This window comes from Chiroxiphia lanceolata, chromosome 1 (assembly GCF_009829145.1).
Source record: "Chiroxiphia lanceolata isolate bChiLan1 chromosome 1, bChiLan1.pri, whole genome shotgun sequence".
NCBI classification, from domain to species: domain Eukaryota; kingdom Metazoa; phylum Chordata; class Aves; order Passeriformes; family Pipridae; genus Chiroxiphia; species Chiroxiphia lanceolata.
In genome coordinates, this window is record NC_045637.1 from 102,301,055 (window position 1) to 102,328,472 (window position 27,418).

General features: G+C 41.7%; 1 protein-coding gene across 1 annotated transcript in view; it reads right to left on the bottom strand.

Annotated features, from left to right (window-relative positions):
- The window catches only part of GLI3 (GLI family zinc finger 3), a 208,914-nt gene extending 184,314 nt beyond the window's left edge, over positions 1-24,600 (bottom strand). Inside the window, 2 exon segments of the mRNA XM_032691538.1 lie at positions 10,476-10,638; positions 24,576-24,600. Coding sequence (XP_032547429.1) covers positions 10,476-10,599 — 124 coding nt within the window. The 5' untranslated portion in view covers positions 10,600-10,638; positions 24,576-24,600.
- Between the last annotated feature and the right edge of the window lie 2,818 nt (positions 24,601-27,418).

Genomic DNA, 27,418 nt, shown 5'->3' on the forward strand with positions numbered 1-27,418 from the left:
ATGCTCCCGAACTTCTGTTCCTAATCAATCACCAGAGATCAGTGACATCATTCAAGCCTTTGATCAGAGCTCCCCTTTCAAGCTTAAAAAGGGGGATAGATTGACCTCCACTAGCGGAGGTACTGAAGAAACACCTAGGATACAATTCACAGTGAAATACGAGAAGTCACCAGCATCCCTCTTCAGAAAACCTATCCCTTCCCACCTTCCTCAAGGAATACAGCATGCATTCCAGAGCAACCAAGCACAAACAACAGATTTGTCTCTTTCTGCAATAATTAGAAAACAGCCAGGGTAACAACACATCACAAAATCCTTTCAGGTTTTATTTTTGAAACCTGCACATATCCCAAGCAGGCAGTTTACTACATTTGCTTGCATTTAAAAATCTTCTCAAGTCCATTAATACAATAACACAGAAAAACAAACAAACAAACAAACAAATATAAAGGAACTTATTTTTCCAGAATGTCTGAGTGGAATGGCTTTAAGAACTAAAGGCTGACATCCATTTTTAGAGAAGAAATAATTTTCAGGAGAACCAATATCACAGCAAGCATTCACTAAATTTAGCACCAGCCTTTGTCCACATCAGAGCATTCAGGGAGTTTGTATCACTAATCCCACTTCAGCTAAAATTGAGTTCCATTGTTTCTCCTTTCATTTGAGTTTCCATGGCACTTACTAGGACTTAAGTGTTATTTACTTAGTGCAGTTTGTTAAAAACAAAAAACAGTAAGTCCTAACGTGAGCATCAGGTTTGCTTTTTATTTCCTTTTTACTTTCAATAAACTCAAGATGCAGTCAGCATTTTATAGTCTCGGAGATTTCTTCCATCTAAAAAATCTTCAAGAAAAGCAAAGTTGAAAATAGACCCGAGAACATTCATTTTGTTGTTTTGGCTTGATTTTCCCCCATCTGTACTTTTAAAAAATCTAATTGAGCTTCCTGAACAGCAGCAAAAATGTAGTTTATTATCTCCCTCATCAGGTGATCAATGATTTCATTAATAAGACAGATAACAAAACTGTCATATCATCGACACAGTTATGAAAGATGATCCTGGCTTCTTGCTCCATTTTCCAAGGTCTGGGATTCTCTGTGGCAGCTCTGAGTCCATTCAATATTTTCCACAGACAGAGAAAAGTGAAAATCCATTTTGAAACCAATTTCAATTAGGATCCAGAAGCTGTTATCACAGGTGTCGCAGAATGGGCCCGTAAGTGGAAATGTCGCCTATCCATTCTGAAATGAAACCTTATCAGGGGCTACGAAGATGGCTGAGGACAGCCTATCTGTAAATTACTTTTCGTTCTGTGTTAACTCAACCCTAGTTCTGTCATATGGAATTCTTTCCAGCCCCTCATAATAATCTAATGACTAACTAGGCGCTGTACCAAAACGGCTTTTATTCTGCTCGGGCTTCCCTCGCCGAACGAACAGGGCTGCAAATGCAAATAACTGGAGGCGGCCAGGCGAGCAGCGTATTTAGTAATATCATTTAAAGCTCTCATAGTTTATTACAGGAAAGTAACGGGCTTGCATTCTGAAGCCTGTCTCCACCCATTGCATTCCTGGTGATTTTTCAATTGCAAACTCCAAGGCCCAGTTATTTCATTAATTCAGTACCCAAGTAGTGAGGCTTTTCTCTCACATCTTTCAGTCTCCTTTTAGCAAATTATCCCATGACGGAGGATTTATTCAGTCAAAGACCTCGGACTTTGAGAGGCAACAAAAGAATCAAGAGACTTTCTGGTCCACCTGCCTGGCGAATGATGAGGCAGGGTAAAGCCTCCCCTAGAGAAACCAATCAAACCATTGTGTGGCACAGTCAGACCTTTTCAACTGTCAAGCCAGGAGAGCAGGAAAAGAGATGAAAGAACTCAGGATGAAGCTACCATTTACAGAAGCATGTGGGAATGGTCTCCAAAGATTTAATAATTGGGATGGAACTCAACTTTCTGAAAACTAAAAGAAAGAAAAAAAACAGAAAAAAAAAAAAAAGAAAAAAGAAAGGGAAGGAAAAGAGAGAGAAGAAAAAGAAGAGAAAGAAGGAAAGAAAAGAGAGAGACCAGGAGGAGGGGAGAACACTATTGGTCAGGCCCAGAAGGAACTTTTCCACACACAAAATCCTCTGTTGTTATGTTATGAATCCCTACACTGGAAAAGAAGAGAAAGGCAAGCACATGACAGGGACAGAGAGAGAGCAAGAGAGAGAGCTCATGAGAGAGCTACAATATTAACTTCAGTTTCAGCAATTTATTATCCCATCTTAGGAAAAACTCCGTCAGTACAAACCTGTTCTATTATGCAGAACAAAAAAATCCCCTTACTTTGGGACATCTGGGTGCATTTTCAAGCTATTGCATGCATAAGACTTAAAGTTTCCACTTGGCTGCATGTGGAACATGCATGAGAAGTCGTACTAAATGAATGGAAACCAGCATATTTTAAGTGGTTGGCATGTGCAAAGAATGTGCACACACAGCTCCTGTGTAGCAAGACTCCAGCTAACTGCAGGCAGTGCTTTTTGATAATCTGACCCATAACGCCTTAGAAGCCAAACTTTAAAATCATCTGCACAAAACCCAGTACATTTACTATGTACTTCTCTTTTAGAGAGTGCATCTGCACACTTAAAGTATGCATTCATCAGTAGGTCCAGATCACATTTACAAGCAATTTTTTTTCTGAATTGCCAGCCTTATGAACAAAAATAGAATCTGCAAATTAAATTGTGACCACTTGCAGTATACATCAAAGGCAAAGGCTGTTAATGGGAAATAAGATAACAACATAGTACTAAAAATCCATCTCATTTCCTCTTAGTTGGGAAGGCAGAAGAATGCTTCTCCCTCCCCTTCCACTCTCACCCCAAAATAATGACATATGGCATACACAAACAATGTAGTTTTAATATGGTACCTTCCTTACATAATCACATACTGTACCCTTAGCTCGCTTCTCCTACTTATTGGCATATGTATTTAGTAATAATTTCTATGTAAGCAGAAGCTGAGGTTTTGATTCCTCTGGAAAACAAATAAAAGAAAGGCCAGGGGGGGAAGTAAATAGAAACATACAGAGCAGGGATATAATCAAAGGCAACACTGATGCCTGATTATTTCCTTTTAACTGAAGACAGATATGAAATAGAAAACATCTAGAAGAGAAAAGACGAATGCCATTTGAAAACCTGTTAAGCAATTTAATTACTTCAACTGCCTTAATTTACACAGTTCAGATTGTAAAGCCAAATTCTGTGCCTGCCAGAGGGGTTGCCTAGCTTTAAGTCAATTAAAAGGATTTTAAAAAATTCTTTTTATTTACTTTAGGAAGATGATCTGCTCGGCATAGCTCCTTTACTTGCAGATTCTCTTTTTTAGGATTCAGAATCCAGGAGTTTTCTGTCTTAATTTTTTAATTAAGGGCCCTTGAAGCCCTCCCAAACCATGTGGCACCCACGTGTTTGTTGACATCCCTTACCAGCAGCTGGGAAGAAGATGCCATCACTTGAAGCAGCAGTGCTGCTGCCATACACCCTCCCCCCTTTGGTGGCACTGGCTGGCACAGCAGTGTAGGGTCATTAGGAGGCCCCTTCTCTTTAAGGGTATCTTCCCCTGAGGCCAATACTTAAAAGCAGTGAGATATCACTGAAGCTTCAGCTGCCAGCAGCCTTTTTCCTTCTAAAAATCAAACCTCCTGGTTGCTTCCTCCTCCTCAGTACTTGTGGGCTGCAATGGCTGAACTTTTTGAGGTCTGATTGATAACAGACTCCTCAAAGCACAGAGCATGGTACTGTCACCATACTGCAGAGAAACACTTTAAACCTTTCTATTATTATCATTTATTCTATTTCAAAACCAAGGTACTATTGGAATATGGTTGCTTGGGTGTTTTGTAGTTCGGTCATTTTTTTTTTGTTTTTCAGGAAGAAAAAAACTCCCCAGTGTATAATTTCCTAAATTTAACCTCCACTTTGTCCAGGTGGCAAGCTTCTGCTGCTAACTAATGTTTTCTCCTGATTCCACCTCGTGTTATCCAGCAGGATGTTAAGTCATTACTTACTGATTACAGTGATTGCAGGGATAAGCCACTCAATCATCTCTTTCTGGAACTTGCAAAGGGATACAGGAGGATTGACATTTAATATCCCTTATGCTATTAACCACTGCAGCGAGGGGAGAGAAGGGGGGAAAAAATGAGGGAAATCTCGGCAGAATTAATGAAGCAATACTGTACTGCACTTGCAGAGATCACTGGGTTTAGAGTGGGGTAAGGGTAGGGCTGGCTCACTGAGAAACAACACTAGAAAATCGTATCAGGCAGAATGAGTTATTACAGTCTACAAAAAACCATAACTTGATGACTGAAATTTTATTAGTAAGCATAAAGGACCAGAGGTGCATTACTCCAAAAGAACATGTATTTAATCAGCTACTCACATCAGATTACAATATACCAAGACATGCAGTCTCCACTTAATTACAACCTCCAATACTTTCATTTTCAATATTTTCAAGCATCAGGGGATTCTGTTCTCCCCAAGGATAAGTACCTTCTTTTAAGTTTATCCTCTTACAACTTGGTTGCAAATATTGGAACAGAACGGTACACAAAATCTTACAGGTTCAGGTCTTTGCCCTTATTTTTCTGGGCTACCACATGTGACCATTCTACCCTTAACTTTCACGCTGCTGTGTACCACTTACAGATAGAAATTACCTGTTGTATTTCTCTTGCTGAAAACCAAAACCCTCAGAAAAACATGTATATTGAAGTCATCATTTCCAGTATCTAATACTACAGGATGTTTACTCCCTGACCTGAAAATGAGAAGTGAAGAGGGCCCCTCCATCCTCTTTGATTTCAGGGCAAGAGGATGGCATCTCCTGATCACTTTGTAGAATCAGGTCTCATATAATCAATTCAGCACTCAATTTACAAGTCACTAAAATAGTACAGGCAATGTTTTTTGACACCTAACAACCTCTTTTGAACCCTGACCTCTCAACAGGACCCTGAGCATATCGGTCCAACGAGGGGGCCAAGAATGGGTATTATGATTAACACCTATTTTATGGTGAGGCTTGAAAGCAAGCAGCAGGATAAGTAACCAACTAAAAGTTTAAACAGGAAATGTGATTCTTGTGGGGTTGCAGACTGATTCCCTCAGTAAACCCTAAAACTACTAGGAAGAAGGGAAAAAAAATAAAAAGGAGACCTAGATGAAGCTGGCTCTTCTGAAATAATCAAAGTGGACGCATGAACTTCCTCTCATTTATTCATCTATCAAGTTTGGTTTTAAGTTACATCATCATTAAGATAATAATTTCTGTTTTCTATCACTTTAAAGTATGTTCTCAATAACTATCTGATTCTGATAAAGGTAGTCAAGTCCACAACCTACATACGTTTATAATTAGCTTTTTTTAAGGCAGAGTAATAGGTTAATAAGAAATATCAGATTACACTGGAACAAGCTCATGGGTCAAAAACCAGACAAAACACATCAAACTGAAAATAAGTGCTTGCCTGTCAGACACTGAAGGAGTTCCTATACAATAACTGCATTGTTGTAATGCAACATTAAAGACATCATTTTAGAGCCAAAACGTCCAAAAGTGGAAAGCATTTTAGTCACCAACAAAATTCACAAGCCAAACAGTAAATAAATCAGGGTTGAACACAGCATTACAATTTCCTAATGTTCTCCAAGCAATGCTGTGAAGTGCAGCTTTGCCTTGTAAAAGTATTCATTCAGTCCTCACAGAAATTCCCCGTACTTTTTAGAAATTGAAGCAAAAAATTAATTATATCCATGGTACAGATTAAGTGAAAAAAAAACAAATGGCACTGAGCTGAGGGCTGTGTTGGGTTAGCATGACTTTTTTTGGTCAACACTTCTTAGGAAGTACTCTATCAGTAAATCTGATTCACCTCCAAAGCAGAGCACAGAGTCAAAGCAGCCTGCCTGGTACAGCATTAAAGCCACTGCTTAATTGTGAGCATGCAAACAGCCATATTATTAGGGCAAACAGAGCTAGTCCCCTGGCTAAGGCAAGGCATTTACTCAAGTTGGCTGGACTGGAGTTCACGACTTGACTGCAGGGCTGGGATGGGAAGGCTGTGACTCCCCGTGTCGGGGTGCGGGAGGGCACCGCCCCAGCGCGGGCAGCACGGCTGCACGGGCAGGGCAGGGCAGGGCAGGGCAGGGCAGCGAGTGGAGCTGGCTGCTCCAGCACTGCAGCGCTCAGCCTGACACACGGGCTTGGCGTGCTGCTGGTGTCAGCCACAGCTCGTGTGCCAGGCTGCGGGGCACGGCAGTCGGGGAGCAGGCACGCTGCTCGCCCTCGCCGGCAGAGCAGCACGGAGGAGCGGCCGAGAACAAGCCTTCGTGTCGGCATTCATCGCGATTAAGCAAGGCAAGTCGTTGTGTGGACTCCTGCAACGTTTGCAGGATTCACCTAAAGATTTCTTTTTAATCCTCGAATTACTTGAAATTACAGGAGGTTCTGTAATATCCAGCGGAGATCTAACAAGGCAGGTTTCATGACCTGCAACATCAGGGAAAGGCTCTCCTAGGGGAGTACAGAACTAATGTAAATGATTTTATCAATGGACACTACTTTTCAGAAAACCATTCTTTGCAACTTCATAGAAACGTGTGTGTGCACGAAGCAACTTTCAGGATGACTTAAATCCAAGCTCTGACACAGTAGGGAACAAGGTCTTTACTGCTTTGTCTCCAGAAAAGTGGCACGGATGCACACGTGAGAAGACAAGACCTGACAACTGTGGTAGCAAGGTGGTCCAGGACACTGGCCTCATTACTCCAATGTAATACCGGTGACACAGTCATGACACAAATATTATTTGGTTTTGCTATAACCTTGCCAAAGCAGATCAGTGTGAGGCTATCGAGTCCCACGATACCGAAAAGTAAGCTGACTTTATACCCTAGCACAAACTTTTTTTCACACAGCCTTTTGTGAATTAACATCTCCATTAGCAGCTTTCTTTAGCAGTTTTTGTCTCCCTGAGTATTAGCTTAGCAGTAAATATATCAGTCAAACAAAGCAGTAAAAGGAACAATTTGCAAAGAAATGTATACTATTAAACTGAATCCGGTTTGGTCAAGGCACACAAAATTAAACACAAAGAAGAAAAAATCAAAAGCTTGCAAAATTTAATTCAAAACAAAGCAAAAGTGGTCCCACTGGGTATCAAAGGCACCAAAGTTTTTTCTTAGTTATTTCAAATTATATTTGGGTTTTTTTACTTTTTTGATTGTTGTTTTTTAAAAGTTTTAATTTGCTACAGCACTAAGACCTTCCCCCCATGTTTTGTCCTGGAGCACATTTTAATGGCTCAGTTATAAATCCCTGAAATTAGAGGTTTATAATGGAAATGCTGGCAGGCCCATATCTTACACATTGCTAGCATCTCAGCAACACAGTCAGAGTTTGTAGTTAGGTGAGTGTAGCAGAAATCTTTTTGGTGTTAAGTAGTGACAGGAACTCAGCAGAAGTGGCCAACATTCAAACTGTGGCCCATGCCTGTTACAGTGCAGCTGGTACCTTCCAAAGGGCACCCTCAAGTCTGAGCCTCAGAAATTGCACTGCTCCCCTTCCAGGTCACCTTTCTCACTTTCTTTCCCTTGCATCTATGTTAACACCAGGCTCTTCAATAAACAGTCCACACATCATATGATTTAAAAGTTTTCCACACTCAACAGCGATTTTAACATAGATCCTTCTGCTGGGTGTGTCACTCCTGGGAGCTTTGGAAATAGTAGTATTTTCTTTGTTTCTTCATGATTGTAAGCTTTGCATAAAAACCATAACTAGCAGCTTTCAATCTGTTTATGATCTAAGTTCTGACTCCTTCAGAAGACAGCAGAGCTGCTGAGAAAATACTAGTCTGTACATCACACCTCAGACTTGTCACTCAAGTACGTTACCCTGCAAACTTCGTTAATTCATGTGTTGTCCAGAAGGACAGAGGCACTGATATGAGACATGATTATGAGGTGACATTGGTATGATAGGCAGATTTTGCTCTGCAATGACATCAGTCTTCTGACAAGAACAGCAAGGATCATTCTGTCCTTTTGTTATTTTTAAGGGTACCTTACCTTGTTAAACAGACTATTCAAATACAAATCACGACATTTAACATTACCACAGCCCTTGCAAAAAACAAGCACTGAATCAACAAAAGCTGCTTTTTGTAGGAGTGTTTTGTAGGAGTAGAGTCTTATACCAACTGAAGATGTTCCTGTAGTAATACTTATTCCAGCATTAAAGAACAAAAGATGCAAATGCAATGCAAGCTCCAGCTTTCATGCAAATTGTCCTTGTAACCGCAATTCATTATCATGACAATCACATCTGCAAAAAGCAAAACTTTTAAAACACTGCAACAGTAAAACTCATGTTTAAGTTCCTAAAGTTCTGGTATTAGTATTTGTTTTGGTACATACTCCATGGAGCCTCTACAGTAAGAGGAAATTTTTCATATCCAAGAAGGAATCAAATTTTTTATCCCTTTGAAGCCCAACCCTGCATCTCTGGAAAGTCGTTTATTCTTATTCCTTATACATGAAGGTAGATTAGAAACCCAAACCTTGGAGATCCTGGCGATTTACCTAAATATGAAAACTAACAAGACCAACACTTACCTACTGGAAACAAAGTTAACGGTCATTACCTTAACAAATAGCAGCCTAAGGCCCCAGGATGTGTACTACATTAGCATCTCATTCCATTAATAGGAGACAATTGCAGTGACAAAACTTTGCAGTCATTTCATTAGACTTAAAATCTTTCCAGCTCTTGGGAGTTTGGTGCCCCTGATATACAGTAATACTCCATCTAGGTGAAGCAGGTAGTTGAGAACTAATACTACAGTTACAGAGAGAAAAATATTTGACCACAGAGTAAATCAGTGTCAGAATTAGGCTAATTTTAGCCGTCTAAATCCAAATGTTTAATGATAACATTCAAACTAGCCCAAACAGTCAGAGATATATGCCAATATCGAGTTTGAGTACAAACTTCTGACACATCAAAGAATATGCATATGTGTTTAAGTGTGCATCTGTTTGAAAAGCTGGGCCAATGTGGAAAATCTTTTTATCAAAAAAAAACCCAAAAAACAATGGGGAGCTCTTCAGCTAATGTGAACCACTGTAATTCCATTGACAGCAATGGATCTGTGCTGACTTACACCAGCTGAGGATCTAATTTCATATGCCTTAGAAAACTGATGCAACTTTTTCCATAGCTGCTCAAGAGTTTCTATACCTTTGTGGGGATCAACTCCAACTAGTAGGTCAGCAGGTGATGAGCTTGCTTTTAATCTGAAGTCTAGTCACACGGAAGGATACTGGGACAAGTGCCATCTAATTTTTACTGACCAACAGAGATTCCCCTCTTGTATGGACTCATGTATTTTCTGCTGTAGTCTGTTTCTCTGAGAAAGCAGAAACCTTTATTCAAGATATCAAAGTAAGAATCTGACCTGGACCACAAGCCCAGATGAGTGAGCATGACGGAAGCAGAAAGCATGAACAGAAAATGTTTTGCCAGGAATACACTGAGTACAAAATATACAGAAAGGTATATTCTGGTTTTAGCCATTGCTAAACTGATTTGCAAAAAAACAGCAGTTAATTTTCAGCTATCCAAAATACACAGGTCGAAACTCTGCCCACACCCTTTCAAGCAATTTTCTTTCCTAATGCAAAGGGAGTTTTACATTAATAGGAACCAATACACTCAGCCCTCTTACACTGAACAATGAAAGGGCTAGGGCTGGGATTACACATTCTCAGGAGAGGCAGGGAATATGTAAAATTGTCCAGTGAGGTAATCTCTGGGGAGGATTAAGAAAACTACTCCAGTTTTACAAATCTACAAGCTGTACATTCACAACTTTGAAATGAATTCACAGGAGGATACGCTCCTAGCTTGAGGTTTTGTTCCTGGCCATTAAGGAACTTTGGGGGGGGGGGGGGGCAGCCCTTTGCAAGAAGCAAGTTTATTTGTAAAAGAAGAGGAAAAAAAGATCTTTGCCATTAATTTTGACAGAGCTACTTCTGTCTCTTTAGTATTAACTGATTATCTAACTAGTGTAAGATATTTCAATGGCCAAAAGCAAAGCACTTGCAAGACCTGCCAGGCTAATCTAGACAATTTCCAAAACAGCAAAAACAGGAACTTCCTATAATAAATAACTTAGCACATTTACATCTCAAATTAGAACATCTGGAAGAAAAAGAGTATGCCTGATGCCAAAAAAGGCCTTATTGTATCCTACCACTTTCCACCACACCCCCCTCCTTGCTCGTTTTCTTTAGCCTTTCTTTAAAACAAACACTGATCCAGGTGCAAATGCTCAATTCACAAGGAATGCAGTGAACATAAAATTACTGTAGGTTTGGCTGCTAGTAAATCCCTGCTGTTACTCACCATTGGAAGTTGTGCTGGAGGCAACAGCTTTCTCACTGACATCTGTTCGACTGGAGCATTTCACAATGGAATTCTCCACTTTTTTCTTCTCTGTAGTGGTAGAGCTATGGGACTGTGCCTCCATGATGACTTCTCATTACTTCAGCTCTCCTTGCACTAATACCTGAATGAAACAAGAGTCATAAACTTTAGAGACTGTTCCAAATCTTAGCCCAAAACTTTTCACACCTCTCACCTGAAGAAGAGCCTGCAGCACAACTGAATTAGCAGTTCACAGGCCATTTCTGTATACTCATCAAATTATGTTTGCATGCATGAATTCCTGAGAATTTAAAGAAACACTAACACCAAAAATAAGCATGTTTGCTTTTAAATAAGCATGAAAAACCACTACGCTGCCTGCTTGATGGGTAGGTCCATTTTTTTCAATCCTATAGGATTTTAATGGATCCAGGGGGAAAAAACCTGGTATTTTCTCATATGTCCAGAGTACCTTGGAACAATGAAAGAAAAAAATCAAGACAGACCTTCGTGTTGACTCTAGAAGCCAAATATTTAAATTTCAGCTTTCATGATACCCCAGCACACTGCAGTGGGAATTATCCTGTCTATCTCTACACCTTGTCTTACTTGTGTAAATATCTCTCACTTTGTTTGTTCAGAAATCTAACTCAAACAAAAGTGCATTGGAGCAACACCCTGAAAACCACAGGGAAAGGCAAATATTATTGCTGGTGGCATATAATGAGATCACTTTCTTTTGCATGAAAACACTGGAAATGGAAAGTTCTATAGAGATGTGTGCCTGGTTATTTTGCCTTTCCTGGCCATTTCTCTTTATTCTCAGATCTTTTACATTCCAAATATAAACCCAAGAAGCCAAATATAAACCCATAGAAGCCCAAGCTTCCGAAAGGGTATCAGTGCTTGTGCACCAGTGCAGGCATGTCAGGCCCCAAGACTGCAGGGATCTTGGGCTGTGAAGACAAGCGTTTCCAAGCACTGGTCTGCAACTTAACTTGATGCACACCTGTCTGTCCAATTAAGCTTTACACAAATCATCAATATTCAGCACACACCATGCTTAGAAACAGTACTTTGGTAGTTTGAACATGAACCCGTGCAACAACAACAAAAAATAATAATAAAGAGAGTATTTTCTGCTCTGAGCAGCACTGCAGTCATTAGCGAAACGGGTCTGAAATAGAAGGAAGTCACGCTGTTCTAGAATAAAATAAAAAAGAAAGGCTTCAAAAAAAGCCACAAAGTATAATGAAGCATAATTACATTACGAACCTGTTTCCTCAATTCTGACAGTCAAAATAAAAAAAACCAAAAAACCAAGAAACAAAACTAAATCAATCCAAAAAAACCAAACCAAACCAAAAACAAAACAAAACAAAAAAAAGGGGTTACAAAGCCAATTCATCACTGTCTAGTAAACCTTCCCCTTCCCACCTTCCTAGTAGGAGTTCTTTTTAATAGTACAATAAAACACTCCAAAGCCTCATTGTTATATAGTAGGGATCAAAGAAGAGCCCAATCACTAAATGAATCATTATTTAGCTAGTCAGCACAGCCAGGGATCTGGGCTAGATATCAGAGACTCTATGCCACTGACCTGCTGTCTAAGCTTTGGCAAAGCATTTTTCTTCCCTTGAGTTTCTTACTTGCTAAAAAGAGAAATAACAAAGCTCTGCCTGCCATAGCAGAGTACTTCTAAAACTACTTGCAAGATCTATCTGTGAGAGTGCTGTAAATATTATTGTGATCTGTGAAACAACTTCCTACCAGAACTAAGGGGAATGTCAGGTGTCTTAAAGAGGGAGCAGGAAAGATCTAACAATACCCAACTTGCAACAGCCCTCATTTTTACCCAGCAATGCACAAATCGCCTTAAGATCTCACACAAGCTTTGTAAACAGTATCTTTTCAAATTTCTCATATGCTTCCTCCCCTTTTCCCCTTGCACACCTCATGGAAGAGAATCCACAGCTTTGGTCAGTTATCATGTATAGCTTGCTTTTCAGTCCCTTGCATTTCTGCCAAGCTGTTCACTCATGAAAAGAACGTGCTTGTTTTCTCTGTACAGCCCTAGCCACATAAACACCAAAATCTGCCTATACCCATCATCCAGCCACTGCATGAGTGAGTCCTTCAATACATGCTCCTATCCTCTGAATAACCCCCTTTGAGTTATTTAACATTCTTTAAAAAGAATAACTTTCTATGCTGTCTCAGAAGGAGTTTAAAAAGCTATACATCTTCACTTGTGGTTATTTTTCTTCTGTTTTGCCTCCTCTCCTAAGGGCCAAGACTGCTATTCAGGTGGCATCTTCATTTACATGAAAGAGAGTGACTTTGAAAAATTTGAAGAGGAAGCTGCAGAACTTGTCCCCCATTTTGTTTGGTTCTTGGTTCACAAGCATGTTTCTTTTGGTTTAAAGTCATGAAAAGAAACAATTATACTCCCAACGCAACTAGAAAGGAAGAAGCCACATACTCTGCCTCCACAAAGCCAGTAGAGTGGCATGAAACATTTGGACAAAGGTCACAAAAACCTTTGATGGCAGGTATCTACAGCAGCTCCATTGCCTCCTGCCACATAGATGTCTGTGCAGATATGTGCGAGGAGCCCCCACTTATCTCTACCTCCTTTCCCTCTCCACCATGGCAGGATTACAAACTGATTCAACCACTGCTCAGAAAAGGAAGGAGATGAAGGTACTGAAGAAAACCTTAATCTCCTAAAAAGCATCACTGGGTCATCTGCAATTCAAGAGCAACGCGTGGCTGCTCAAAGTGGCATCATCCATTCTCTTGGCTACCTTTTTCTTTCCCTAACAGACTACTAATAAGATTTTTCTGGTGCTTTAGGGTCATCTTCTTTAATGGACGAAAGACTAGCAGACATAATTCCACACTTCCCATCACTCTCTATCACTTTTTTATGCTATCTACTGCGGAAAAAGATACAGAACAGAGGCTTAAGTAGCACTTAAGTTTTTGGACAGAAATTGCAAAATTGGCCAAGAACTGATATAAACATCTGCTCTTGGTACCTGTTCTGTTTCGTGTCTGCTTAGTTTACATCCAGAAAGCTGCTTTTATTCATGTCAGCATGGAAGAGGGAACACTGCCGGAGTAAACTTTCTTACTCAGCTCTACACTGTGCACCACAAGGCAATGGCCCTGGCACTGCAGGTCTTTCCTCCTGTGTCTTCCTTCCTCTGCTCCCAACCCACACACATGGGGCATGGGCCCCTGCAAGAATTCCTGCAGAGCCAGCTACACTCCAGTGCTGTATCAACTACATGGCAGGGAAAGTAAGGAAAACCAGGAGAGCTGGCAGGATTAACAATCAGATGTATGTGGTTTGGTATGTTTTGCCAATAGGGAAGCAGTCAACTGAAAATCAATATGGTGCCCCCAAAATCTTTGTTTTCCTTAAGACTATGTTGAAAACACACACCAGACATGCATATCTTCAAGAATCATTCTCCTTAATTTTGGCTGTGATTTTTATTTTCTCTCAGAAATTGTGCTGCGATGTGGGAATTACAGTTCACCAAAAAAGAGAAAATGCCCAATACAATGTAAAGATGTTTTTCCACTGGTTGTTAACTCCTATCAAAAAGCATTCTAAAAAGCAGACAGCCTGACATTGTATCCACATTCAAACATAAAGTGGCTTAGGTTAGGGTGTACATGGCTCTCTCCAGCATGTGGGTCAGTGACTTCCCTGTTCCTACCCCCAGGCCTGAGACAGTCTGTATCTATTCTGCAGCAAGCTCCACTTTCAAAAAACCTGAAAGCTAGTTCCACTGGCTATCCAGCATCTCCATGTGCATATAAGTGGCAAGAAAATACTATAACAATATATGGGGAAAAGCCTGAACTTTCATAGGTAAATAGAGGGATAAACATTCCTTCCTGAAAGCAAACATTCATGGCTTTTTCCCATTCAACCACGCTGTAATTTCCCTAAAGCCTGAACCCACTGCATAATTAATTCCAGATCCCCATTTTAAACCTGATCCCTCTCAAAAAAGCAACCTGCAGGTGTTTTTAAAACATAAATGTAAACCTTCACCAACTGCATATTATATCGGAGGAATTTTAGGAACAAGCTACTGGAATGAAATGGAATGAGGAAAACTGTCTCTTTTAAAAGAAGTGTCGACAAATGACAATACGTTGGAAACTTGTTTTGAAAAGAAGAATTCTTTCAAGCAACTTGAAATTATTTAACTTCCAATCCTTATGTATGTTGATTATAAAACTGTGCCTTACAGTAGTAAAAATAATCATATTAATATACTAGGGAGAAAAAAAACCATCTTTTTGTTCATTTTCTTTCAGTGCAAACTAACCAAAACCACTGGTGCAGCCCAGTGCCAGGAAGAGCAGGAAACATGACCCTTCCTGTACATAGATTTTGCGTTTTCAAGAAATCTTCAGCTCTGTGCTCCTTCTTCTCTCTGAACTACTTATTAAATCATTTTATTTATATTGCATACATTAGTTGTAAAGACCAGACCATGTAATCTTTATTCATAGGAATAGGCTCACTGACTTCAACAACACTACTTCCTTTGGTCTAAGTGCTGAAGTGTAAGCATCTAAAATTCTCAATTTGCATGTCAGAATGGTTTATGTTTCTTGCAAACTTAAACCTTCTGCATTTATTTCGTTTATTTTTAATTTTTGAGGGATATCTTTTAATGTGTTGGGTTAAAAAAAACCAAAACCACCAAACAAAAAACCAAGTAAATCCTTTCCCTGTTTTACTTGATGCTGCTGTAGTTGCATTCAATTCATTAACAAGTGTTTTGCATCCACTGAGAAGAGCTGTCTGAAATAGCAGTGTCACAGCATTCATCATCATTACATCAGCAGTAGGGAAGTTCATACTGATTGCTATCAGCAACCAGAGTGCCCCAATCAGTGTGCAAGCAAACATAGCATGTTTAATTTTTCAGAAATGACTCTGGGTAGTTAGAGTGTTCATAGGTACTACTTTGATCCACACTACTGGAAGCAGTCTTTGGGAATACAATGCATCTTGAACAGCACAACTGTATGAAAGTGAAAAACACAAGGGGAGGCATGAAGAACAATCAGGAAATTACAGTCTCTCTCAACCATAAAGGACTCTTTATCAAATTTATCAACATGGGTTACACCATTCCTTGGGATTATTTAAGGATAAAAAAAATGCATCTTATTCAGATACATTCAAATGCAAAATTTACATGAGACAATTTATTATACAGGAGCTATTTCACACTGATTTATACCGGCTTGATTCAGGTACATTTAACTTCCAAAACCCTCCTAGATTTCAGCATTGCTTTCTATTAAATCTGCTGGCAAAGCCGCACTGACAAAGTAACCCCTGACAGTACTTGCTGAAAAATGCACGAGTGCTCAGACATTTTAAGAAATATCTTCCAGTTGTAACATTAACTTCTTGGTATATCACACCATTTTTGCAATAGCTGTAGGAACTAACCTAAATACCATATATTTTTTAAATAGTTTTATCCTTTCCCAATTCTTTGTAAGCTAAACCAGAATTCTGCAACTCCCATTAACTACGCCTGGGCAAATTTTGTTCAGGTTCTTCCCTGTTGAGACAACTGGTCACAGTAAGACTAAGACCAATATAAAGAGCACAAATAATGTTACATCCACCATTTATAAAACTACAACCAACAATCAAGAAGTTGAGGGGAAAAATTACATGCATGATCTATAAATGCACTAGTTGCTGATTGCATACTTCTTAACCTGTTTCAAAATGCTAAGAAGAGAAAGAGAGAGGGAAAGAGAGAGAGAGAGAGAGAGAGGGAAAGAGAGAGAGAGGGAGAAAGAGAGAGAGAGGGAGAAAGAGAGAGAGAGGGAGAAAGAGAGAGAGAGGGAGAAAGAGAGAGAGAGGGAGAAAGAGAGAGAGAGGGAGAAAGAGAGAGAGAGGGAGAGAGAGAGAGAGGGAGAGAGAGGGAAAGAGAGAGAGGGAAAGAGAGAGAGAGGGAAAGAGAGAGAGAGGGAAAGAGAGAGAGAGGGAAAGAGAGAGAGAGGGAAAGAGAGGAGGGAGAGAGAAGGAGGGAGAGAGAAGGAGGGAGAGAGAAGGAGGGAGAGAGAAGGAGGGAGAGAGAGAGAGAAAGAAAAAGAAAGAAAAAGAAAGAACAACAAAACCCCCTTGACAGAATCAGGCAGATCTGTTGCTTGAAATTATTTTTAAAAATAACCCAAGCTAAGGGACACATATTAATACGATCTTTCCAAAGTTATTACTATCTGCAGTCTTTTCCTGTGTTACATTCCTTTGATTTCTTCCCCCCCATAAAGACTGAAAAACAACTAGACCTAAAGCCTAGTTAATGATGGTCTGATCTGTTCCTGATAGGTTAAATAGCTTGTGGCAACAGTAACAGAGGATCACAAACACGAAGGCAATCAGCTAGGCAAAGCAATGCTATTAGCATCCTCGTGATTAAGATCCTAAGTGAGAAACTATTCCATGGCATATACTGAAAGAATTTTTCGACTCCAGAGGAATTACATTTTCTGACATGTTGCTTTTACAGATAAACTCAATTACCAAAAGTTCTGAAAATATTTAAAACATACCCGTAAACAATAAGATCAATAAGTGGCACTTTCTACTGGGGCAGCACATCAGTTGCTTTTAATACACATCACCCACACACTCCTAACAGTAGATTATCTCTACTTTTGTTTTTGGGATTTAGAAAGCTGTTAAAAATAACCCCAATTAAATGTTTTTACTATTACTTCCAACAGGTTAAACTCTGTATCTACATAAAACAGCTTTCCACCAGGAAAGAAATTATTCGTGTTTTCTTACCCAGTAAATAGAACTTAATGGATGAAGGATCCAGGTCATACTGTCCATATCCAACTAGTCCATCCCTCACAGAATCTGCTGTTTGGGAACACGAAACATGCAACACAGAGCCCAAACTTAAAGCACATCTTAGTGGCTCTACATTTCAGATATGATGTATCCTCTGAATTAAAATTTTATAATCCGTCCATTATCCAAGAATCTTTTAGAATAAGGAACTGAACTTTAAAATTAAAAAAAAAAACCAAACTAAACAACCCCACCACCAAAACAAAACAAACAAATTAAGTCATTAACTCTGCATCTAAGCATGTGTTATTTTAAGCACATGGTCTTGAGTTTCCTTGTTCCTTTTTGACTCTCTTACAAACTATCAATGGAAAGAATAAAGGTTATTTCTTAAAAAATATAAAGTGTCACATATTTTTCAAGCCTTCAAATGTGTAAACATATTTGGGGAGGGGGTGTGTTTAAAACCAGTAATGCTCTTATCCTGAAGCAATCAGAACTCTTTCCAATTAAGCAGCCTAATATTGCTAAAAAATACAGAGTAAGCTGTGTTACTGCTTTTTTTGCAGTCTTAATTTCCTACATGTCCTTTTGCTTCAAACTCTGCAGCAGGAAAAACTCTAATTATTATGTCAAAGCAAGATTAGCAGCAAAAGAACTAGCACAGGCGGGTATGAAAAAATCTCCTTTGGACTGTACTGTTTGTAGCAATAGGTTAAAATGAGCAGTGACACCTCAAACTTCCCAACCAAGTCTACACTAAATTTTTGCCTCTATCTTTATTCAGAAATTCAGCAGCACTAAATCCAAAACAAATGACAATAACTTCCTTTGGTAAAACATTTGTTTTATGAAACCTGAAATTAGTTTCATTCATATGCTCAAGATCTGAAAGGCCAGGAGTATTCTGAGAGGACAGCAAAGGGGACAGCCAGCAAGATTTGCTGCGTGGATAACATACCCTATGACTTCCTCTGCTGATACTCCTATTAGCACTAGGAATACTTATGGTGACAATACAGGCTGTTTTCTTCCTTCCCTTCTTGTCGACAAACAGCTTGGTTAAGCAAATTACAAACATCTGTAATGGCTGTGCTTTGCATCACTTACTTAGTCAAGTAAGAATTGACTACAACTGCCACAGAAAAATGCAGAAATACTCTTGATTTCCAGCACTGGAGTTAAACATTCCAGTGAAATGACCACTTTCTTCACACTTTTTACTTTATCTCATCAATCCCAACAGATGAAAGTTTCCTTAGAATCAAAACTAGATCTATATATCAGTGTCAATCTATACAGGAACTGAGCTCAAGGAAGAATGTATTTAATATATATCTATTGCAAAGATGTGCCTTCTGTTCCCAACTTATGATATGCAAATCAAAGAAGAAAAGATCGTATTCCATATTTTACAATTAGCATTTTAAAACAAGATCAAAGGAATCAAGTAGAATGTTTTTGAAAGTGCAATGTTTTGATCACAGTCCCATTCCAGGAAGCCTGTTTATCTCCTCAGCATACTCTCAGGTTAAGGGATGCCTTCATCCAGAATTTCACATTCTAACCCAACACAGATGTTTTAACACGTAAAAGAGCTAGAAAAACTCCATATATCCAGGAAGAACTTCAAGTGTAAAAGGTACTTTATAAAACTTTATCTTCAGCTTTTACAGTTTACTTTAGGTTTTACACCTGTCTCACAGTAGCAGTAAAACTGTATCATGATTCCTTCCTTCACGATTTTGTAACTTGACAAAACACAACAGCACAACTCTGAACTGCTGCATTACAAATGCACATTCCACAATCCACTATCCCTGTTCAAATAACATAATCATAGAATTATACAGCTGTCTTATTTTCACAGAAAAAAGCATCCATAGTGAATTGAAGAGCCAAGCAAAACCACACCAAACCACATCCTGATACTAAAGAATCGGTAGTGCTAGAATTTCATTTTAATATACAGGGTTCAGAACAGCGTACTGAACTGACACTAACTTGATCTGTGTTTCTGACTCTTTGGTTTCAGGTATTCATACATCTTATCTAATGAAGGCTTCATTCTCTCAGCAGCTGGATGATGTATTCTTTACACGGAGTTGATTTTCGTGACATTAACAGATTTGTATGCGAAAAAAACATAGTATCATACAAAGCAGCAAACGCTGTTGGGGGAGGTTCATCTCTAAACCATCAAAAGGTTAGATGAGTACTTTAGCCCTGAACTAAATATCAGGTACCAAAAAAAAAATACAGCAGCATTTTGACCATGCAAAAAAAAAAAAAAAAAGCTTAATCTTCTTGGTAATCAGTGCAAAAAATAACTTGACATAAGAGTGGAAACTTCAGCTAAGAAAATTATTCAATCAGATCTCCAGGCAGTGAATTCTGATATTATCAGTTCTGACACTCAGCAACTATTTAGACAAACACATTCTATCCCAATTGGTTTGTCCCTTGTAATCTAACTAACCTTGCAGGCGTTTTTAACATTAGTGTATTGTCTTCATTTCTTGTTTTGTTCTTAAAGAGACAGAGAAACCAACTCTTCAGATCAGCAGCCAATATAATACGCTTTCAAGATAAGGCAAGTACAATTTACATGTACAGTGTATACCACAACAAAACCACACTATGATGCCAGCACAATCTTTAAGAAAGTTTTCCCCTAAATCTCTGCAGAAAGCAGCCTTAAGAGAAAGCAGGGATTAGAGTGAGCTGCAAGGTAGGGAGGGGACTTACCTCAAAACCAGCCAAGCGGAAATCAGAGCAGTAATTCTACCAGTCGGCAGAGTACACTTTTAGAGCTATAATGGTGCAAAGAAGTGCTGGGCAGCATTGCTTGAAGGCAGCATAATACACTGCTGACTAATGACTGGGCCACGCGGACAATGAATTTGGGGGTTGAAAACTAACAGAAACTGTGCAGTACCTTGACAAATGGGCTTTCAAAATTTCATTCATTGAATAACCTTTAAGTGCAAAATTGGCTCAAGTTCTCTTGGGAATAACATGACCCATGTTGCTGGACAATAAGTATTTTCCTTTTTAATTAAAACTATTACACCAAATACATAAACATTATTACAGTGAATAAAATATAAGAGTTAACTATTTAGCAGCTAGAAAAGACCAGACCTGGAATGTGAAGTGCAATACCATTCATTTAGAAGGGTCAACAAATCCCAGGGTTAACTACCTGATTCACTGAAATTCATTCTTGGCAAAATACATTTTCCCTTCTTTGAGACTTAAAGGAGAATGAGAACTTCAAAGGTATGTTTAATGAGCTGCTACAAATACAATTGGTTAAAAGAGGCTCAGAAATTATGTACTAAAAGCTGCATTGTGCTTAGAATTACAACTGAAAAAGCCTCATTTTAAAGAGTCTGGTCAAAGTCAAGCCCCCATAAAACAAATCAAGCCTCCTATAAACTTTGTCACCTTCTGTACTGACAAACACATTAAAACAACAGAATCCCTCTTTAAAGGAGCTCCTTTTTTTTTTCCAGTGTAACTCGAATTCCAATTTGAAAATAGTAATTTTGGCTCTTTTTACCGACAGAATGAAATATCTAAAGTGTCCCTAAATTAACAAGTAGCACTTGCCATAGACAGCATCGCCTTTAGCAGCTCCTAAAAACTTCAGAAAAGGATCTTAAAACAGGAAGCTTAGTGAGCTCATAAAACTGTTGTTGGAGCCAGGAACACATAGCATATTTAATCTGCAAACTGTGAGAGTCTACAATGATTTCAGCAAGATCTGAGGCATGCCCTCAAGGTTTGCTGGGATCTGGGATTAGGGAGTTGATAAGAACCCTCTACTGCCCATGGACATGTTTTTCTTCTGCAGTTAAACACAAATGCATAGAGACGTTTGACTGCTGCTTGGCGTTACTGCTCAAGTTATATAAAAGCTTTGCAGCTCCTTTTGCTGTCAATATATCAAAGTTTAAAAAAAAATCATCAAAGTGTGAAATTTCATTTAAAGTCTGCCAGTCTACAGCTCTATTTCACAGACCTATCAAATAAAAGTAAAGATGAAAAATGCACTGAAAGAACTTGAAAAGTTTGCAGCAGCACCCATGCCCTATTTTTGTTTATTCTGTCTCATTTTATTTGATTTTAAAGTATAACAAATCAATTCCATTATAAAAATGACAAAGTCTAAAGGGAGGAGGTCTATAAAACCTGTGGTTAAAAGACAACTTGAAATCATTATTACAGCTGAACCTTTTGTTGAGTAAAAAGCTTCCTCTGTAGCCATTTTAGCATTTTAATTGCTTAACTGCAAGTTGGCAGAAAATATCCTGAATCTTCCAAAACAACCAGAATTACTACAGAATATGAGTGCCAGAAAAACTAAAGCCTTCTTCAAAGTATTCTTTAGCTAGGGATTTACAACAATTGCATAAAGAAGAAAAGCCTGACTTTTAAGGTAATCTACTATAGTCTAAAAGCATTAACATTCCATTACTATGGTTTTCCTGAGGATTTCATGACTCGTTGATTCACTTTTCCTTCAAGTCTGCTTTTTCTTTGTGCGTTACTGTCTTCATATAGTTGAAGGCACGCAACACTGATCATTAAACTGCTTCCTTCCACAACTCCAAATAAACTCTACTTTAATAACCATCACATTCCTTACTTACCAGGCAAAAATGACTAACTTTTCACTAGACTCCGCAACATAAAAATATGCCATTCCTTCCTTTAACACACAGGAAGAAATTCAAACACACTAGGGGAGTGCAGGTAATGAAATAGCTTTCTAAAAACGAGGCAGGAAGTGTAACTGAAACTTTCATGGGTCACTATCAATGCATACATTTATCTTCTTCAAAAGCTAAGTAATCTGCAAGGTGAACAAATTATAATATCTCAAAACTTGACTATTTTGGTTTCTCAAAAAACTATTCAGAAAAACATTATTTATAACTATTGATATTTTAATTTCTTAGTTACAAATTGGTTTTGTGTTTGAAAATGAACAATCTTTCACGACTGAAGATTATAGCAGTAAAATGCTGTCTTGGCCACAGTATGTCTTCTCAAGCAAAAAAACGTTTACTCCACTTAAGCAGGAAAATGCAAGTGATGTCTTTGTTTTGCAGTACTTCCATAGAAATGCTTTGGAAAACAGCATGTTCTACTGAAAAACATATGCTATTATCAGAAGTCAAGAGTGCATTCATTTGGGCACCTTAAGCAATCATTTTACTTCCACTGCTGCTTAAAAGAATATACATACACTGAGACAGTCCTTTTCTTACTCATTCTTCCTACTCATTCAAAATCACATAATCCTGCTTTTAAAGAAATAATCCCCCCTCCTTAAAATAGCCTTCTCTCATAATTACTATTATTTATGCTTTTAGAATTGGGCTATACACCAAACTGAAAGTATTTACATACTAGCTAGTTAAACCCAAACCTTCATTATATAAACAAACTCTCAAGAGGCTGCCTACAGTTTACATTGCCAAACTCATTCACCATTACTTTTAATATATATTTCCTCAACTGAAATACGGTGGTGCAGACACAGCAATTTTTACACTTTAAGGTTACTTTACTTTTAAAACACTGTATTCGTCTTCCTTCAAAATAATCATGACATATATAATTAAGAAACTGTCAGATCATTATTAATTTTTAATAAAGGATCTAAATGAAATAATTATAGGAATCAATCAGTGAGGCACCTTTCCAAATTACAATGCAATTGCACAAATATTCAAACTACTTAAGGCCAGTTCTTGCACATTTCAATCCATAATCCCGCTGAACACCACATCAAAAACAATTTTGTAACACAGAGAAACATAGTGATTTCTCACTATTCCACTGACTTAAACGGTTTCAAAACATATACCTACATCACACAGAGAGAGGCAGCTATGCCCTCTTAAAAATGTTTGTCGATTTAATCAGCCATATATCTCAAGGCCTCTGAAAAATTTTGCTTCCAACTTTTTCTGTAGCACGCACACAAAAGAAACGAAGTCTACAAGCTGAAGCTTAAAAAATCACGTTTATTGACCCTTGTAGATGAAGCGGGAACTATCAGGGGCACGACAGCGACCAGCATTTTGCAGAGGGTTGCTACTTAATACGCCTTTAGTGAAGCAGCCTCTAAAACGTGACACTGTGTATCAAACGGACAGCTATCCATACCTCTGACTAAAAGGCTCTTTCAGATCCGTACAGTCCATCATTTCAAACTGAAGTGGCAGCTGGAAAATGTGGAACAGCTGGCAAAGAGCTGGGAGAAAATGTTTTACATAAATATATCTACATACAAACTGGCAGAAAGCCACGGACACCGTACCCGCAGGCCCGGATCAAAACTACGCACCAGAGGGTTAAAAACAAAATTGGGGAGTGAGGTGGGGAGCGGGGGGCGTGTGTTTCCTTTTACCTTTTTTCTTCACGTGGTGCGCGGGTTGGGGAGCGGGCGCCAGCACCCCACCGACTTCACGGGACAATCGGAACGGCGGCGGACACGCTCTGCTCCCACCCTCCGAAGTTGGGCGGCGCACGGCCGGGCCGCGGTGCCGAGGAGCTCCCCTGGGGCAGCCGCCCCGCTCCTCCCGCCGCGGCCCGGCCCGGCGCCCCGCTCCCCAGCCCGACCCCGTTCCAGCGGCTGCACGGAGCGGCACAGAGAGGCGCCGGCACCCCCGCACCCCGCTCCCGATCGGGACCCGACTGTCCCCTTGCCCGCAGGGCGCAGCCGGCGGGGAGTGACTGCCGCCCCGGGCGCCCCTGCGATCCGCCAAATGTGACAGCGCTTTCTGCCCCGCTCCTCTCGCCTCTCCCCCTGCGAAGTTTGCGGCCGGCCTCCTGCCGCACGGGCATGAAAACGTCCGGGAGCCGCTCGGGGAAAGGGGGCGAGGAGAAGGAAGGGAGTGGAAATAAAACAACAGCTGCCACCCGTACATCGGCAGCTCCGCCGCGGGACGCGCACGGCCGAGCACGGCCCGGCCCGGCGCGGGGACTGCCCCCGCCTCTCCCCGCACCCCACGTCCTCGGCTCCCGCGCTCCGTGACAGCCATTTTGGGGGTTAGACACCTCGCTCCCCCCTGCCCTCCGCCTCCAAGTTAGGGAAGCGGGAAGGGGGCCGGGAGCGGGGCCGGAGAGCTGGGAGGCGAGAAGAAAGTGGCCCGGAGCAGAGCCAGGGGAACAAAGAACTTCTCGCCCAAGTAGGTACGTACCTGCCGCCGCCGCTGCCGCCGAGCCCCCGCGCTGCCCATGGGCGAGGGCCGGGGCCGCCCGCTCGCCCCCGCGCCGCTCCTCGCCGCCGCAGCTAGCGGGGCCGGCCCCCGCCGCAGCCGGCGGGCATCCCGCGGGGGCAGGGGGACGGGACGGGGCACAGGCGGGACGCAGGCGGCAGAGGAGGGCCGGCGGGTGTTGTTGGTGGTTGTTTTATCCCTGCCCGCCTCCCGCGGGGAGCAGCCCGCGCCTCTGCCTCCGTGTGGGGGTGTGTGTGCGCGGGTCCGACATCAGTTTCAGTGATCTTGTAATCTGATCCCTTCTGACTCACTCGCACTGACTGACATTTCTGATTTGGTTCAACAAAAAGAGCGGGGGGGAGGAGAAGAAAAAGAAGAAGAAAAAGAAGAAGAGAGGGAGCAAAAGAAAAAAATATCCCCAGAAATCCACCGTCTGGTACCAAACAGTTTTCGAAGGGAAGGGGGGACCCCTCCGTCCCGTCCCGCCCGTCCCCTCCGGCCCCGCCGCCGCCCCGCATTGTTTTGGCTCGGAGCAGCCACCAAAGGAGGGGAACAAACACATCGCGCCGAGATACTCACGTGTCGGAAAAGTTGTCCCTCTCGCTTTCCTCTCTCTCGCGCGCTCCTCTCAACCGCTTCCTTCAAGTTCTACAGATGTTGCGGGGCTGCTCGCCGTCGCCGCCCCCTCCTCCCGGCGCTGCCCTCTGGATCAGAGCAGGGGAAAGGCTCTTTAGGGATAACTCCCGATTCAAACACCCTCAGCTAAACTTTCCCCCTTCCCTCCCCTTCCTCTGAGCGGTGGAGAGGGCTCCGCTCTCCTTCCCCCCTTCCCTCCGCCCGCTGGGGACGCGGCTGGCTGCTGCCCGGGGCGCGGGTGCCCCGGGCCGGGCGGGGAGCGGGGCCGCTGTCCTGGGGGAGCGGCGGAGGGCGGAGGGCTGCGCCCCGGGGTGCGGGTCGGGCCGCGGCCTGGCGGGCTGCGACGCGCGCTCTCGGCATGACACCCCCGCTCCCCTCTTCCTCCTCCTCCTCCTCCTCCCCCGCCATACCCCCCGGCCCGGCCCGGCCCGCCCCGGCGGCGGCCCAAGGGCGGCGACACCCCGCCCACAGCCAGGAGGCAGCGCGGGGCGACGACGGGCCCCCCCCCGGAGCTGCCCCTCTCCGCCTCGGGTCGCGCTTCGTCCCTCTCCTCCTTCTCCTCCTCCTCTCCTGATCCATCCTTCAGCTCAGCCTGCATCTGCAGCCCCGTTTCCCGCACACCCATGACTTGTATCCCCCTCTCTCCCGCCCCCCAAAAATTCAGGGCTTTTGCGGGGAAAACGTGCCCTCCGGGTGGGTTTTTGCTGCGTGCCGCGGCTTCTGGGCTCCCGTTTGTTCTGGCGCCGCGGGCTGACTTGACTGGAGGACTTCAAGGAAAGTTTCACTTAAGCCATGTGACACTGAAAAACAGCGCTTTCGGAGAAAAAATGCAAGTGCTTGGGCGAGGGGAAAGGTGGCGGTGATGCCTTCGTCTGCTCCTTCTGTCCCAGCCGACCTGCCAGCCTCCCCAGCACCCTGCCGGCTCCTCTGGCCTTCACCCTGCAAAACAGGGTTCTCCGCTGCCTTCCTCCTTGTCCTTCATTCCCATCCTCCTCCCGCCCCGGGCTCCCTGCGGGTAGGTCTCCCACAGCAATGCACACTGCGGTTCAGAAATAGCAGGAACTAGGATGCCATTTGTTCCAATATGTCCATCCTTCGGGAAATAATACATCCTGACAAGACACCTTCCCGTTTTCTAGGTGAAAGTGAAAGACTGGTCTTTGATGCCATGCATTTCATAAAGCATCCCTTGGTCTCACCATAGAAAACATTAATTTTGTTACAAAACAAGGTTGCAGGTATTTGTGGTTTGAGGTGACTTGGTCAATGAGTTTTTCCAGAAACAAAAAGGAAGCGATCTTGCCTGATGCAAAAGCTACTTCAACCCAAATTTCCTGACTCACTGTTTGTTTCAGGTTTTCTTTCACCTGGAAATCTTCTCTAGGTGCAAAGAAGAAGCTTTGGAGAGATGCCTATAAGGATGTCCCTGGCATGGTAAGGCTAATTGCTCTGGCAATCCCAGGGATTTATTTATTCAGGTTTTACAGCACCAGGTCAGCACACCCTGACTTTCAGGGCAGGTACAGTAGCTTTCACGGTGAGTGAGAGGTGCATATCATCCAAGCTGCCAGGAACATCTGGGCCAGCAGGTCACCAACACCTGACTCACATGCACTAGGGTGAGTTAGAGGGGAGTACTAGGACACAGGATGACAGCATGTGACCTGGTGCCGTGACTCCATAGCCAGCAATTTCACCACATACCAACAGGAAAATCTGCCCCTGCTCAGAAGGAGCAGCCCTTGGTTGCCCAACTGATACTGCTGACAGGCGCAGCGCTGCGCGGGAAGGAGAGTGTGCGACAGCAGGATCTGAATACAAAGAGCTGATATTCTTCCAAATTTTGTCATCTTACATGAGTTCCTTTTCCAATCTCATATCCCTAGGAAAATGGTAGCTGTTTCATAATATACGATAATGGTAATATGGTACTGTGGATGTTTTGATTTAGGTATACATACTATATATACCGCCATATGTATGCACCATATGTAGCATTTATACCACCCCCTGGTACATATATATGTACTAGGGGGGTGGTGGTGTACAGAATAATTAGGCAAACCTCTGGTCCCTTTACAGGTCTGTTTAAGAGCAATATGATTCCTTCAGCCCATGATACCCTTCTCTCATTTTCTGCCTATTGCCTATTCCTTTCTACTTTTGCAATCAATTTTCTTGAACTTTTT